The sequence below is a fragment of the Ruditapes philippinarum genome, unplaced genomic scaffold, assembly GCF_026571515.1.
Source record: "Ruditapes philippinarum isolate M1 unplaced genomic scaffold, ASM2657151v2 ctg124_1_1_1_1, whole genome shotgun sequence".
NCBI lineage: Eukaryota > Metazoa > Mollusca > Bivalvia > Venerida > Veneridae > Ruditapes > Ruditapes philippinarum.
The window spans coordinates 424,541-439,478 of record NW_026866080.1 but is presented as its reverse complement, the minus strand read 5'-3'; the positions used below and the strand labels follow the sequence as shown (position 1 = coordinate 439,478).

Below are 14,938 nucleotides of genomic sequence, written 5' to 3'. Positions count from 1 at the left end.
TTTGTCATAAAATTGTTGGGGTTTTGCGATTGGATAATATTTAATCTAATTAAGGCCCTTTGCTTTATTTTCTTATATAGAATATATAGTGAACAATTTCTTTCGTGCGCAACTCCTCCTACATTTCTCAACGGATTTTGACTAAACTAATTATGGCCCTTTGTTTTTTTCCTTATACAGAATATATAGTGAACACTTCTTCTGTGGCAATTCCTCCTACATTATTCATGTTTTACATTGCACATAGTTACATTGTTTGTTGCTTGTATTTGTATTTCAAATACAACATATTTATCTACAATGGTGATAATTGAAAACCTGGTTTCGTGGCATTGCCATGTTTCTTGTTTCAGTGTTTAACAAGAACACAGGAAAAGAAGAAGCGAAAATTCCCGCCATCCACGAAAGAGATAGACTGTGTAATATCTCGTAAACCAGTCAACGAGAAGGTGTTCCTGCTGAATGGGGATCATAGAGTGATAGAGTTTGATTCCGCAGCTGTATGTGGGGAGGTAGGTAGAATTATTTTCAACTTTTGATTTAAAGCTATAACAACTCTTCCCCTTTCCCTTCCCTTTCTTTTTAACAGCTGTCTTGCTTGAACTGAAAGTAATAAGCCTTTGCCACCAGTATTAAGTATTGGCCAGCATACACATACAAGCAAGGCTTACAAGGCTATATACTGATGGCTGAATAACTTAATTTTATCTTGATACTGGACAGTTCCAGATATAGAAGGTGGACAAGTTCATTAAAGAAATTCAGCAAGTAAAGGGTACACTGTTTGATAATAACCATTAAACATTTATATCCTTTCTCCTTCATTAAAAAAGTGGTAGTTGGAACTGTTAAGCAGTCTGTACACATATTTGTTTTTGTTTCTTTCTTTCCATCCATAATCTTGATATTTTGAATACTTCATTGAAAGCTTAAAGCTTTTTTAATCATGAATAAATTCCTATTTGGATTATTTTAGCAGAGTTATTTCCCATTGACTGATTCATCTTCACTTAACAGTCATTTGTTATTTACAGACAGGTCACATGGTCACCTATGCAGGATCATAGATCTGCCAATTTTTTATCATACAAAAGTTGTGTTACAAATACTGTGTCTAAAACATGATTTTCATATTCAATGGATTCAAAGTGATTTATTCAGAAAAGTCATCAAATGCTATTGCCCCTCAGAGACTAACTCTTTCTGCAAGTTTGTTTGAAGCTTCAATATAAAGTTTCAGACATAATAACAAATCTGTGAGAAATGAATGGCAGGCCTTCATGATATCAGGTTATGTTTAGGATATAAATTTTGTTGGAAATAGATTCAGCTTGTATATTTTTCCATCGAGTTTCAAATTTCGTAGATAGCACCAGGGTATCAAGTTAGTAATAATATATTCTCACGGGGTTAGATGAGCATGTTGCAGAGATAAATGTATTCAATAGAAATTGATCAGATTTTGTTTTTCATTTATGAATGTGATTTTGGTGATGTTAAGGTTTAAAATTGCATTTGTTTACCATTATTTATGGCTGGTTTCCTGTAACGTCTAGGTTACATGATTTTATAAAGTATTTTGATGACTGAAACCAGAAGTGATTAGATTCTTGTCACCAGTATAGACCCAGGCCAGTCTAAATATTTGTTTATTTAAAAGACACACCAGCATGTTAAGGGTTAAAGAAAGGATAGTAATGGAAGTTCGAATAATGAACAATTGTTTCAATACATCAGTCTGTGTATGTGGTGCATGTATAGAGAATCTGTATTGTAAGGAATGTACTTATTGAATTTATTTAATTGAGTGTATTAAAGTGCTCTTCTGTTTGGTGAGTATCTAAACTTTTACCTGATCTAGTAATATTTTATAGCCCTTCCATAGTTTCAGAACACATTTAAAGGGTGAACATGTATAATTATTAGGAATAGAGTGTAAATTCATCACATTATTAAGTGGGGGATGGTAAACAATTTGTTAGTATTGTTATGAACCTGCAAAATATTGAAAAATAACTTATCAATTTTTAGTTGAAAGTGGTGTATTTTGATCATTACAGGTGTTAAAAACAGTTAAAGCAAAGATAGGAATGAGGTCAGATGCTGAATGTTTTGCTCTGTATGAGGTCACTAGTGGATCTTCAGGTATAGTTAACCTTTTTTCCCCTTTACCATTGGTTCGGATGTTGAAGACACTAGCCAGGAAGCTTAAAAATCTTCATTTGTTCAACATAGGTTCCCACCTTAGCTTGAAATAATGTGCGAAAGAAGCCATGTTTTTTTTTTGTCATAAGTTATACAATCATGTATACTTCTTATTGATAAAATTACCAACTTTCCCCCATTTGAATATTATAATTTATTAGAACTAAAAGAAAGTGCTTAGTTCAGAATTGAAATAATAGGATATGTTATTTTATTTGATTTTTAGTTCTGATGTACAAATACTGTAAGATCCTATAAATGTAGTTGATCATTTATTATTTTAGAACGATGTATGAATGCAGACGAGAGAATGTCGGACACATTGAGTAAATGGGAGAGGATTTCTAAAGGTTCTTCTACACGAGAAATGAAGCTGGTCTTCAAGGTATTGTTTCACATATAATATTATGCTCTGTGATTATTTACGGGAATTCCTTGAGTGCGAGGGTATATAATTGTTTACCCTGTATCAGATAATATTTTATCTCATACCTGTGCGGCTGTTGCGACTCAGTAAAAATGGTACTGCATTGCCATTCATATATTTTGACATGACGTTATAAAAACATGCTGTAAAGACGCACTGACTGTTAGTGTCACACTATAGGCGCGTCAATGAAAAATGATTCTTTTACACTTTATACAGTCTTTATTTTGGGTATGTGATAAATAAAATAAATATATTCATGTAAGTTCATAAGTGAATTTATTTGACTAGTTGAATAAAATGATATTATTATCCTCTTTATACTTGAAAGAAGATTTATATGAATATTTGTTATATTTTTCCATTTCAGAAACGTTTATTTATAGAGCCATATCTGAACCCAATTGACCCTGTCGAATGTGACCTGGTGTTCCATCAGTTGATAGAAGATGTGTTTGAACACAGAGTTCCCTTAACTCCACAGGATGCTGTAAGTTTATACAGGCTTTGTTTCTCATTTTATTTTAAATATATTATATTCGTAGCTCTATAAAAACAATAGTAGGGTTGTTATTTTATGACTAGCATTTGAGTCATTGACCTCAGGTCGTGTTACAGTAACAGAAATTGAATTATTTTAGGACGTTGTATTAAAAATAAAAAATACTACTTTTCTTATGCAGTATTATGAAGTAGAATTTATAAAGGAATGAAATAAATATTGAATATTTAAAAAGTAATTCAAACCTAATACCATGTGTCATGCCTTACAAAATAATGTCTGTTTTATAATTTTCTCCGATCATGTTGAATTGCTACAGTCAAGTCAGGTTTGTTATCAAAGGAAGTTAATTGTAGATGTACGCTAGTCAAAGAGTGATAACTGCTTCAGAAACTTCTTACAATGTTGACATTTTAGATGTAGTAATAAAATTTGTTTATTTTTGTACAGGTGCGTCTTTGTGCCTTAAAAATCCAGTCAGAAAGTGAAGAAATCAAACCTGGTGATATTGATTATAGGTATGTGATATGAATGTACAAAAATAGAAATTTCTTGAACTTTATTGGTATCTTTTACTTCATAAGGATGCTAAAAATAGGCTAAAATAGATTTTCTTACTTTTTCTTACAGTAAGATTAACTTTTTTTAGTTTGTTCATGTGGCATTTTGGGGAGCATCTGTTATTGGTTTTAGTCATACTGACAACTTATATCAATATGCAGGGGACAGCCAGGACAGTATTTGTATGATCCGGATCGATATTTGATATCATTATAATTGACAGTAATTTCTTGTTAAATGCTACATGTATAGTTGAATAACTTGGAATATTAATACTGCTATAATATACAAAACTGAAAACATGAGAGTCATAAAGTTGTGACAAAGTTATATTGTGTTTATGACTTTATGCATATTCCCTATTAAATAGTTATTGAACTTGGTCAAGACTGATTGTTTTAGATATGCCAACCGTTATAAAATATGCAGATTATGTTAATATTTATACTTATCTATGGCAAGATTATCACTTAAAAGGGGTTAAAATATGTGTGTGTGTTGTGGATATAAATGCACGTTAGGATGTCATGGGGTGAGAAAAATGTACAGCCTGACCAGGACTCGAAACCAGGACCCTCAGAATACCGTACTGCAGCTCTATCGACTGAGCTATCTGGCCGCTTACACACTATCTCCCTTAAATAGTGAACAGTTCTGAACCTTGACAAGGGTATACATGGGACATTGATATATACAGTACATAATAATAAAAGCTGGCAGGAACAAATGCAGACATAAGGAAATACATTAATGTATATTGATACAGACAATATCAATACAGTTAAACCTGTGATAAAGACCTCTTCTGAATAATGATAACCCTGCAAATAAAGGCCACTTTTTGATTACCCTTTATTGATAAAATGAAATAAAGTAACCTTGAAATAAAGACCACTCTTCTATAATGACCATTTTTTGTCTCTTTCATGGCTGTTTTTTTCACAGGTTTGACTGAATGGAGTTTATTGTAGTTTAAGTTAATATAAAAAACACACTATTAGAATTATTTTATTTACATATATGTTACAGGTGAAAAAAACAAGTTAATTTTTAGCTTGCTATTTAGAATTTTATTAGTGTAAATTGCATATATTTTACAGTTCAGTGATGCGTATCTTACCACGAGACATGAGGCCTCATGTAAGAATAGAAGATATAGTGATACTACACAAGTCGTTGTCAGATTTTGACGCCAAGTCAAGCTGTTCTACAGTTTATAGAGGTCCTGAAAGCATGGCCTCTGTTTGGTGCTTCCGTTTTTGATATTTCAGTAAGTATTTTTGTCTGTTTATTGTATGTTAATTTTTTTAGCTTCTTAAAGTGACATTATGTCCATCAAAGGGTATAAAGTGAGTGAACAGGTGAAAGTCTAAATAAGTTTGCATTTTGCCATAATTCCTTTCAATTTTATAATTCTCATGATCGATACAGAACTCAAATGACCCAGGGAAATTTCTATAAATATCCACAGGAATTAACCTGTAATGTTCAATTAATAAAAAGAGTGGGACAGTCTTTTTATATTTTAAGCAGATTTGTATTTTATCCTAAACATTTTCCAATACCATTTGTTAATCAATCACCATTCTAACAATCTTTTGAAATATACATTTTGTATAGTCATTTCAGTTCAAGTTGACAATGAAAAAATGAGCATAATGTCACTTTAATGCATCTAATTGTAGGGTTGGGGTTTTTTACATAGTGATGTGTCAGATCCTGAGTTATCTGTCTGTTTGTCCATAGAAATCTCTCTTGCTTAATACAATGAAACCAATATGTAGATCCAGTTTTCCTACTTCAATATTGTTTAAACATTGTATACAGTCTTTTGACTTCTCAGTATATATGCAGGTCTTCAAAATACTACCTTTTTTTGATGTATTTCAAAGGTAAATAAATGGGATACTTTAATATAAAAAGAATTATGGAATAAAAATTAATGAGGTATTTTGATCTATATTTCAGCAATCCTATACATCCACTTTGCCAAAGACACTGCTCCTAGCAGTTGAACAACGTGGAGTACACCTGCTAGAATGTAAAACATTTGTAAGTACGATTACTCTTTATCATGGATTAGCATAATAAAGAACCAATGACTTTCATGTTCTTGGTATCAACTTTTCCCTGATTATTTTGAAGTGTAAAGTTTGATGATTTTGGCTTTTTCTAGTGCAGAATAGTTGGCCCTTTCTCTTAATTGGCTTAATGTATGGCAGACTATTCACCTGTCTTCATAATTGACCTTGATTTCAAAGCAGAATGTAACCTGTTTTTCCACTTTATATAACAATTTTATTCAACATTTTTATTCCCCATTTAGACTGAACAGGAAAAGCACTTGTAAAGGAACTTATCTAAAAATATTATGACATAAATTATTATTTACATAATTTATGTATAGAAAAAAATGGCTTAAAAGAAAGCGTTCTTGTATTAAAATAAGTTATTAAGATTTTTGACATGTTATATGGCACAATATAAACAGTTGTTTGGTTTTAGGAATGACCATATAACCTAATGAGAATCTTTATAATGAATTTATGATAAACGCACTTCCTTTATTTTGAGGAAAAAAAGATGAAATAACTTCATAGATTGTTACACATTATGTCATTTCTATGTTACAGAAAGTGATACAGTCATATGAGTACACGGACGTGTTACACACGAGTCCAGCATTGAACAGTATTATGATGATAGTTGGCGATGTTGCCAAGGGGACCAAATACATGTTCCAGACTACACATGTAAATATACACACCAGTCTATATTGCATTTCTCTGTTGGTTATAAATAGAGGATATTGAATGTGTTTACATTCAATACTAAATTTATTGAACAAGTTGTATAAAATTATATTATGCAAGACTTTGGTGAGCATAATTATTTTATTCAACGAGTTCAATAAAAACATTGATAAACTAACACGAATATATTATTCTGTTTATCACATACCCAAAAAAAGTAAAGTTTTTCATTGATGTGCTTGTAGTATACTATAACTATTTTAAGGGCGTCTTTGCTCTGTTTGTATTACTCAACTGACGTCACGTCAAAATATATGCACAGCCATGCTATACCATTTTTACGGTCACAAAAATGGGGACGGTATGTGATCAAGTGGACATATAAACTATATAATCAGAAATGTTTTTGAGGGATTAAATTTTGCAAATTGAAGAGTTTATGCTCACGAAGTGCTTAGGTGTTGTATGAATTTGATTGTTTAAATTTGCAAATATATAGCCTCACCAATTAATCTGAAATGTTGATTTTGCGGAATTTTATCAAGATGCTGTGAATGCAAGCTTTTAGGTCAGTGAAATAAAAGTAGCACCGTTTTGGCTTCAGTATTTGCTGGTAGCATTCCATAGGTTCTATTATTATAAAACCAAAAGATTAAAATATATTTTCATTACAGGCAAGCCAAGTAGCACACCTTATCAAAGAATACACAGAAGAGTTGAAGAATCGCTCATTGATAATTCCCCCGCAGAAAATGGATGCTTCCATGATACAGAAAGCTTGTAGATCAAGTGTTTTTATAGATTCCTATGATGAAGAGCTCTTGTCGGCCATGTTGATTACGAACAAAACGTAGCAGATTCAGAGTAGAGACTGTGATTTGGCGGTGATGTTATTTAAGAAAATATTCTTGTCATTTTATTTGTGTGTTATCTATTCATTTTACATAATTTTTTTTAGAATTTGAGAAGTTAGGAGGACATTTTTGCCAGTACTTCCTAGTGCTAATTCAGATATGTTAAAGGTTATTAAATTGTTAATATTCGAATGAAGTATAACGGCCATTTATAGATTCCATCATACATTCTCATTTTATTTTTTGTTTTCTAAAGCCATGACAATAAAATAACTTGTTTTACCTTAGGTAGTAATTTCATGATGTGCATAAAATTTGTCAACTTAAAAATCACTAAAAGAATTATCACTTTTGAAAAAGGTTGCATTTTGTCATTATACACTGCTGGTGATAGTAGGTGGTATAAATTTATATGGTTGATATTTAAAATCAGGGCAAAGGTCTGGTTCCCAGACTGATACCATGATTTGCAGCATAATATATGATATTAGATGGAGTTTGAATCTCAAATAGTAAACCAGTCAACAGTCTGTCTCAGTCATGCATATTAGATGATTTTTATACAGTTTATGTCATCTGAATGTAAGACTATTGTACATATCTGTTTAAAGCAGCAAGCCTCCAGGTTCATGCTAATTTTCATGAAAATTTTGAAAATGATTTTAAAAGTAAAATATTTTGAAGTGATCAAAGAAAGTCATTAACACATTGCAAAGAGCACTCACAATCCATGTAAATTACAAAAAAACCGAGGTCAAAATATGTAAAATTGACCCTTACTGCATTAGTCACGCAGTAGAAATATGCTGATGAATACTGCAAAAATGAGTTATTAATCTCGCATAACATGTGAATTATTACATGAATCTTGAATCATTTTACTTTTCTTTAAATCTTAGGACATTTTTCTCAAGTTTGATCTCCTTGAAATATTTTAGCAGATTTGGAGGCATGCAGCGTGTAAGCAGTAATAGCAAATATGATAGTCTATCTCTGACCAGTCAAATTTTACTTTTTTTCTGCCATTTTTATGATCAAATGATCAAACTTTGCTATTTGTATTTATATGAATTTCAATGAACTGCAAGTGTTTTTTTTATGAATAATGGATAATATTTGATGATTGTGGGTTAACACGTTAAATAATGCAAGTCAAAAAATATTTTCTGGATAAATGAGTGATGGCTACATACATGTATTACCAGTCACTACTTGTGCTGTTTTCTTATCATCCAAGTTATCATGTTTTCTAATATTGTATAGGGTAATTGGCAACGTGAAAAAAAAATTCCTGACTCAGTGATGATTAAAAATAAAGCATTTGTTAATATGTTAATAAATATTATTAATTTATTGTAAATCAGAAAATAATAAAGCATTATGAGATTAACAAATTTTTGCAAACAAAATTTAACCAAGAAATATCAAAAGCTGAATGAAAAATAAGCAATTGGTATGAAAAAAAGTTATTTCAACATTTGCAATTCATTGATAATTCCATTTTAATTGTTTCTATTTGCAACCTGGGACATAAGATTATGGGACAAGCAACTGGAGATTAGCTGTGCTAACAATTTGTTTCTTTTAATTTAATCAGGCACATGCTCCACAGACTTACCATATTAATTGTTGTGTAAGGGTTTATTTTGTCTTTAGTAAATGATAAGAGAAAATAAGCCAACTTGCATAACATTTTAAAAGGTCCCTTTTGAATTTAAATGGACTTGATATTGTGTTAGGAGAATTTCTCAATGAAATTATTTATAGTAACAAGTATATGATTAAAACATTAAAGTGCTAAACTTGTTATTTAGTGGACTGTGCAGGCTGGCCTGGTGCTAATATACTGGTGGTAAAGGGTAATCACTTTTAGTTTCAACAGGTTATATGCTTATCAAGTTGTCAATAAATGTAATCAGGAACATGGAAAATATGGGTTTTTCCAAGCTAATTCACTGGTACAATCAAATTTTTACAGTCATAGCTTCACTGTACACATCTATTGGATGTAAACATAAGACAGCTTATCTTGTTGGTAGTTGCTTAACCCGCTACTTATGTCTCAGTGTTATTTTGTATTGTTATTCCTGTTTCTTTCATTTTTATGTTTTTGATATTGTATGTACATTATGTGTTTGAAAGTGCAATCTTTATTATTTTAAATTGTAGAATATCTATGCAATTGTTAGCTTATGTACTTTTTCTGTGTAGCCGCCATTCAAAATATTTCAAAATGTAACTCTTACTACATGTGCTATGATGGTTAAACTGCTCAATAAAAATAAACTTAATATCAAAAGCATTTTCTGATTGGCTTGCTTGTAATAACTTACGCATTTTGTAACCAATGAAAATGAACTGTTTTCTATCTAATGCTCAATTTGAAAGCTATGCTGCGATTGGCTGGATTGAATCTAATGTAAACCAATGGTAGCAAAGAGCCAATTGTTATCTTTGATATATTCAGCCAATCAAAATACTTGTTGTATTTTGTGATAGAATTATGAATTTATCTCTATCTTTTTGTTAGCTGAAATGATTAAACACTTAAGGAAAGTCGGAAGCCATTGGTTCTTAAGATTTATCATATACATGTAATAAATACATAGTATTTTAAGGTAATTTAGAGAAAAAAAAAGAATTAACAAAATCTTTTTATATACATGCTGGAACTTAATATTAGTATATTGTATCCCAAATACATGTCATGTCTTTCAAAATAACTTTCTCTGATTAAAATTTCATTTTTAGATTAACAGAAAAATTGTTGTAATTGCCTTTTCATGATAGTTTACACCTTGGCATAATTCAGTTTAGCTAAATTAAGTAGTGCATAACAAAGGTTTATATGATGTCATGTTTTATTCATGATGTCATATTTTATTTATGATGTCATACTTTATTCATGATATTACTGGTTAAAGATATGAAGCTCATGGTGTTTTTGTTAAACGGGTCTTGTTTTATATATGCTTTAAAACCTTAACCAATAATGCAACTTTTACATTAAGCTCAGCTTATTATTGTGCTTTAAGCGTGTAGATTTGTCAAAAGTTAAGCATAACATAGAAACCTGACCATGTACATTTAATAAGAAAGCCTCTGTTGATAAATTTATAGCTGTAATTTTATATATTTGGTTAATTAAATGAAAATTTGTTTTTTAGACAAAGAGGCATATCATTTAACACATTAAGCCATGACAATACCTTGCCATTTCAGACATTGTTACGTGTACATGAAAATACCCGGTACTATGTCATTACAATCATTGATGTGAGAATACCTTGTCATTTTACACACTATTGCATGAAAATTTCATACTGTTTTATAAAATACAACATAAAAGTTGAGTGTTGTTTTATACACCTTTCATGTAGAAATACTACACTGGATCTTTTTACACATCACATAATGAAAAGATTTGAATTCAGATATTTTTGTGACTGTTAAGGAAATAAGGATTTAAATGTGTTTTTTATGATAATAATATAATGACAGAAGAAATGAAAATATTGTATACATGTGTGTGTAATTTTCCACTAGTCTCATTTTGCTAGTCGTTCAAAATTTCATTTTTTTTTACATTTCTGTATTTGTAAGTTTTTTGTCTGCATTCAATAAAACATCTGATAATCTGTAAATTTTTCATAATTATCTTAGGCTATATAATGTAAAAATACAAACATGATTGAAGACTTGATTTTTATTTCTTTTGTAATTACTGTTAGCTTGTAAAATGCCAAAGTTTCAAATCAAAGATTGGTTACCAGTCAAGAAATAGAAGTCAGCCATTGGTTGATTTTAAATCAGTATGCAGAATCAACCATTTAGACGCAAGAGATTCAGACTGATCCACAACCTCAAGTTTTTTTTATATATATAAGTCTTATTTTATTTTATATATTAACCACGTGTTTGTGGAATGCTGTTTTATAGTAATTTTATTGTAAACTGTTTACAAGGTATGTAGATTTATGTTCCTATGATTGTATGCTAAGCATTCAAGTGATAAGATGTAATTTAATTGATGCAATATATAACTTAATAAATCCTTTTGTATAAATCAAGTTTAGTTGCTTTGTTGTTTTTCTCATGTTCTTAATGGTTGAGTTTTCAGTCACATCAAACACTGTAAAAGTCATAGGGCAACATTTTCCTCTATGCAGGTGAAGGCGGAACATAGTCGTCAGCCTTTACATGAATTAGTTTGGGTCATATTCGTGTTTTGCAAAACAGTAAACTAAAATGCTGTTCTTGGGCAGGTCTTTTATGAAAGCTTTAGCTTATAAAACAACGAGTGATATCTTTTGGTCAAGGTTTGATTCTCCTGCAGTTGTCCCATACATGAAGAGATTTCTTGTAAATTGGAGATCTTTTGCTTCATAACCCACAAGACCTTAATTTAAGTTTTCTATTCCTACTGCCACCCTATACCGGTACATTCCCCACCAATATAAATCTTTTATTGTAACATATTATACTTCGCTGACATTTAACTTAACAATGTGATGTAAGATAGTTGTTGGAAATACATATTCATGTACATCAACAAAACAACAATCTGTATTTTCTTTTACAATCCTGCATCAAAAAAAAAAAAAACTAAACAAGAGAGGCTAACCCTTGATTTTTTACTGTTACTATAAACAAACAAATCTTACAAAGAAATTAAAAAAAAAAACAAGCACTTTTTTCCTTTTTATTTAAATAGGTCTGTCTAGTCACACTTGCTGTTTTGTCCCAAGTTTGAATTATTTCCATAAATAAATGAAAAAGTTAAGAAAATTTAAGCAAAATTCAATCATCTGACCCAGAAGGTCGAGGTCATTTAAAGGTCAAGGTCATGCTTGAATTATTCAGCATGTCCGTTTCACAAGTGTTTTTTTGTCAACGTATGAAATAAATCTGAACATAAAAACAAACTTATGACACGTTAACTGAAATTCAATAATTTACCCTTGAAGGTCAAGATCACTTATGCACAGTTAGCCATTGTAAAATGAACACTACATACTTAAAAAATGTGGAATGAACACGAGATTGTGATGGTTTAGAGGGTCTTCTCACAGCAATATAAGGCTCAAGAACTACATGTAGTTACCGCAAGGATAATGATAGCAAGAGGCCCGCATAAAATTATCGCGTTTTGGACTGGCGAGTAGTGGTTTAAGTGAAAAATAGACTAACAAATTTCGTAAAAAAAAACATCCATATTCTACAGCCAACCATTACACACTTTGTCTGATTCCGTTGCAGATACGTTTTTGTACAACCTTGGAGGGCCTTCTTTGCACAAAATGAGGACCAAAACCTTAAACCAAATAAAATGTCTCTGAGATTTCCGAATGGCATGGTCATTTTCTGGACCGGCGTTTTGTTCTTTCCCAATATAAAGTGCATAATTTTTCTTAAAATACATCATATTCTAGAGCCAACCTTTAAAACATCAATTGTCTAATTTTGATGTCGATTCGTTTTTGTACATCTTTGAAGGGTCTTCTTTGCAGAAAATGAGGACCAAAGCCCTAAACCAAGTAATATGTCCGTGAGACTTCCGCATGGCATGGTCATTTTATGAACTAGCGTTTTGTTCTTTCTCAATATAAAGTGCATAATTTTTCTTAAAATACACCATATTCTAGAGCCAACCGTTCAAACACCATTTGTTCGATTTCGATGACGATTCGTTTTTGGACATCTTTGGAGGGTCTTCTTTGCACAAAATGAGGATCTATTCATGCAAATTCGAGCTCTCTCAAGCGCGTTTTTGTCACACACACCAGAACTTATTTACATTTATATGAAGTTGGAAGACCACTGTTTGAACGATTGGCTCTAAATAATGATTTTTTTCTAGAAAATCTATACACTTTATATACAGGAAGAGCAAATCGCCGGAAAATGACCTAGTCATGCGGAAATCTCCTGGAAATGTTCATTAGGTTACGGCTTTAACACTTAAAACATGTAAAGAAGACCCTCCATAGTTGTACAAATTCAAATCAGCAAAGGAATTGGTCAAATGGTTTTGGGATGGTAGGCTCGTGAAAATGATGTTTTTTTACGAAATTTATATAGAAAAAGAACAAATCGCCGGTGCAAAAAATGACCAAGCCATGCGGAAATCTCCTGGATATGTATCTTGGGTTACGGCTTTAAAACTTAAAACATGTAAAGAAGATCCTCCATAGTTGTACAAAATCAAATTCGCAACGGAATTGGTCAAATGGTTTTTGAAAATAATGTTTTTTACGAAATTTTTATACACAAAGAACAAATCCCGGTACATAAAATGACCAAGCCATGCGGAAATCTCCTGGAAATGTTCCTTTGGTTACGGCTTTAAAACTTAAAACATGTAAAGAAGACCCTCCATAGTTGTACAAAATCAAATTCGCAACGGAATTGGTCAAAAAGATTTGGGAAGGTAGGTTCGTGAAAATGATGTTTTTTACGAAATTTACAAAGAGAAAGAACAATCAGGTGGTGCAAAAAATGACCAAGCCACGCGGGAATCTCCTGGACATATTACTTGGGTTAAGGCTTTAGGCCTTTTCATGTGCAAAGAAGACCCTCTCAAAATGTACAAAATTGAATTTGAATTGGAATAGGTCAAATGGCTTTTGAACGGTGGGCTCGTAAAATTGATGTTTTTTTTCCGAAATTTATATACAGAAAAAGCAAATCGCTGGAAAATGACCTAGCCATGCGGGAAATCTCCTGGACATGTTCCTTGGGTCAGGGCTTTGGGCCTTTTCATGTGCAAAGAAGACCCTCTCAAGTTGTACAAAATCAAATTTGCAACGGAATTGATCAAATGGTTTTTGAATGGTTGGCTCGTGAATATGATGTTTTTCCCGGAATTTACATAGAGAAAGAAGAAATCGCCGGTGCAAAAAATGACCAAGCCACGCGGAAATCTCCTTAGACATATTACTTGTTTAGGGCTTTAGGCCTTTTCATGTGCAAAGAAGACCCTCTCAAGTTGTACAAAATTGAATTTGAATTGGAATAGGTCAAATGGCTTTTGAATGGTGGGCTCGTAAAATTGATGTTTTTTCCGAAATTTATATACAGAAAAAGCAAATCGCTGGAAAATGACCTAGACATGCTGAAATCTCATGGACATGTTCCTTGGGTTAGGGCTATAAGCCTTATCATGTGCAAAGAAGACCCTCTCAAGTTGTACAAAATCAAATTTGCATCGGAATTGATCAAATGGTTTTTGAATGGTAGGCTCGTGAATATGATGTTTTTCGCGAAATTTACATAGAGAAAGAATAAATCGCCGGTGCAAAAAATGACCAAGCCACGCGGAATTCCCTTGGACATATTACTTGGGTTAGGGCTTAAAATTAGGCCCTTTTCATGTGCAAAGAAGACTCTCTCAAGTTGTACAAAATTGAATTTGCATTGGAATTGGTCAAATGGCTTTTGAACGGTAGGCTCGTAAAATTGATGTTTTTTCCGAAATGTATATACAGAAAAAAGCAAATCGCTGGAAAATGACCTAGCCATGCGGAAATCTCATGGACATGTTCCTTTGGTTAGGGCTATAGGCCTTTTCATGTGCAAAGAAGACCCTCTCAAGTTGTACAAAATTGAATTTGCATTGGAATTGGTCAAAAGGCTT

General features: G+C 31.7%; 1 protein-coding gene across 1 annotated transcript in view; it reads left to right on the top strand.

The window, feature by feature from the left end:
- The window catches only part of LOC132731255 (myosin-I heavy chain-like), a 138,261-nt gene extending 126,889 nt beyond the window's left edge, over positions 1-11,372 (top strand). The window contains 10 exon segments of the mRNA XM_060717414.1: positions 354-512; positions 2,061-2,145; positions 2,490-2,590; positions 3,003-3,122; positions 3,585-3,652; positions 4,796-4,880; positions 4,882-4,965; positions 5,664-5,747; positions 6,329-6,448; positions 7,123-11,372. Coding sequence (XP_060573397.1) covers positions 354-512; positions 2,061-2,145; positions 2,490-2,590; positions 3,003-3,122; positions 3,585-3,652; positions 4,796-4,880; positions 4,882-4,965; positions 5,664-5,747; positions 6,329-6,448; positions 7,123-7,302 — 1,086 coding nt within the window. The 3' untranslated portion in view covers positions 7,303-11,372.
- The last annotated feature ends 3,566 nt before the right edge of the window (positions 11,373-14,938 follow it).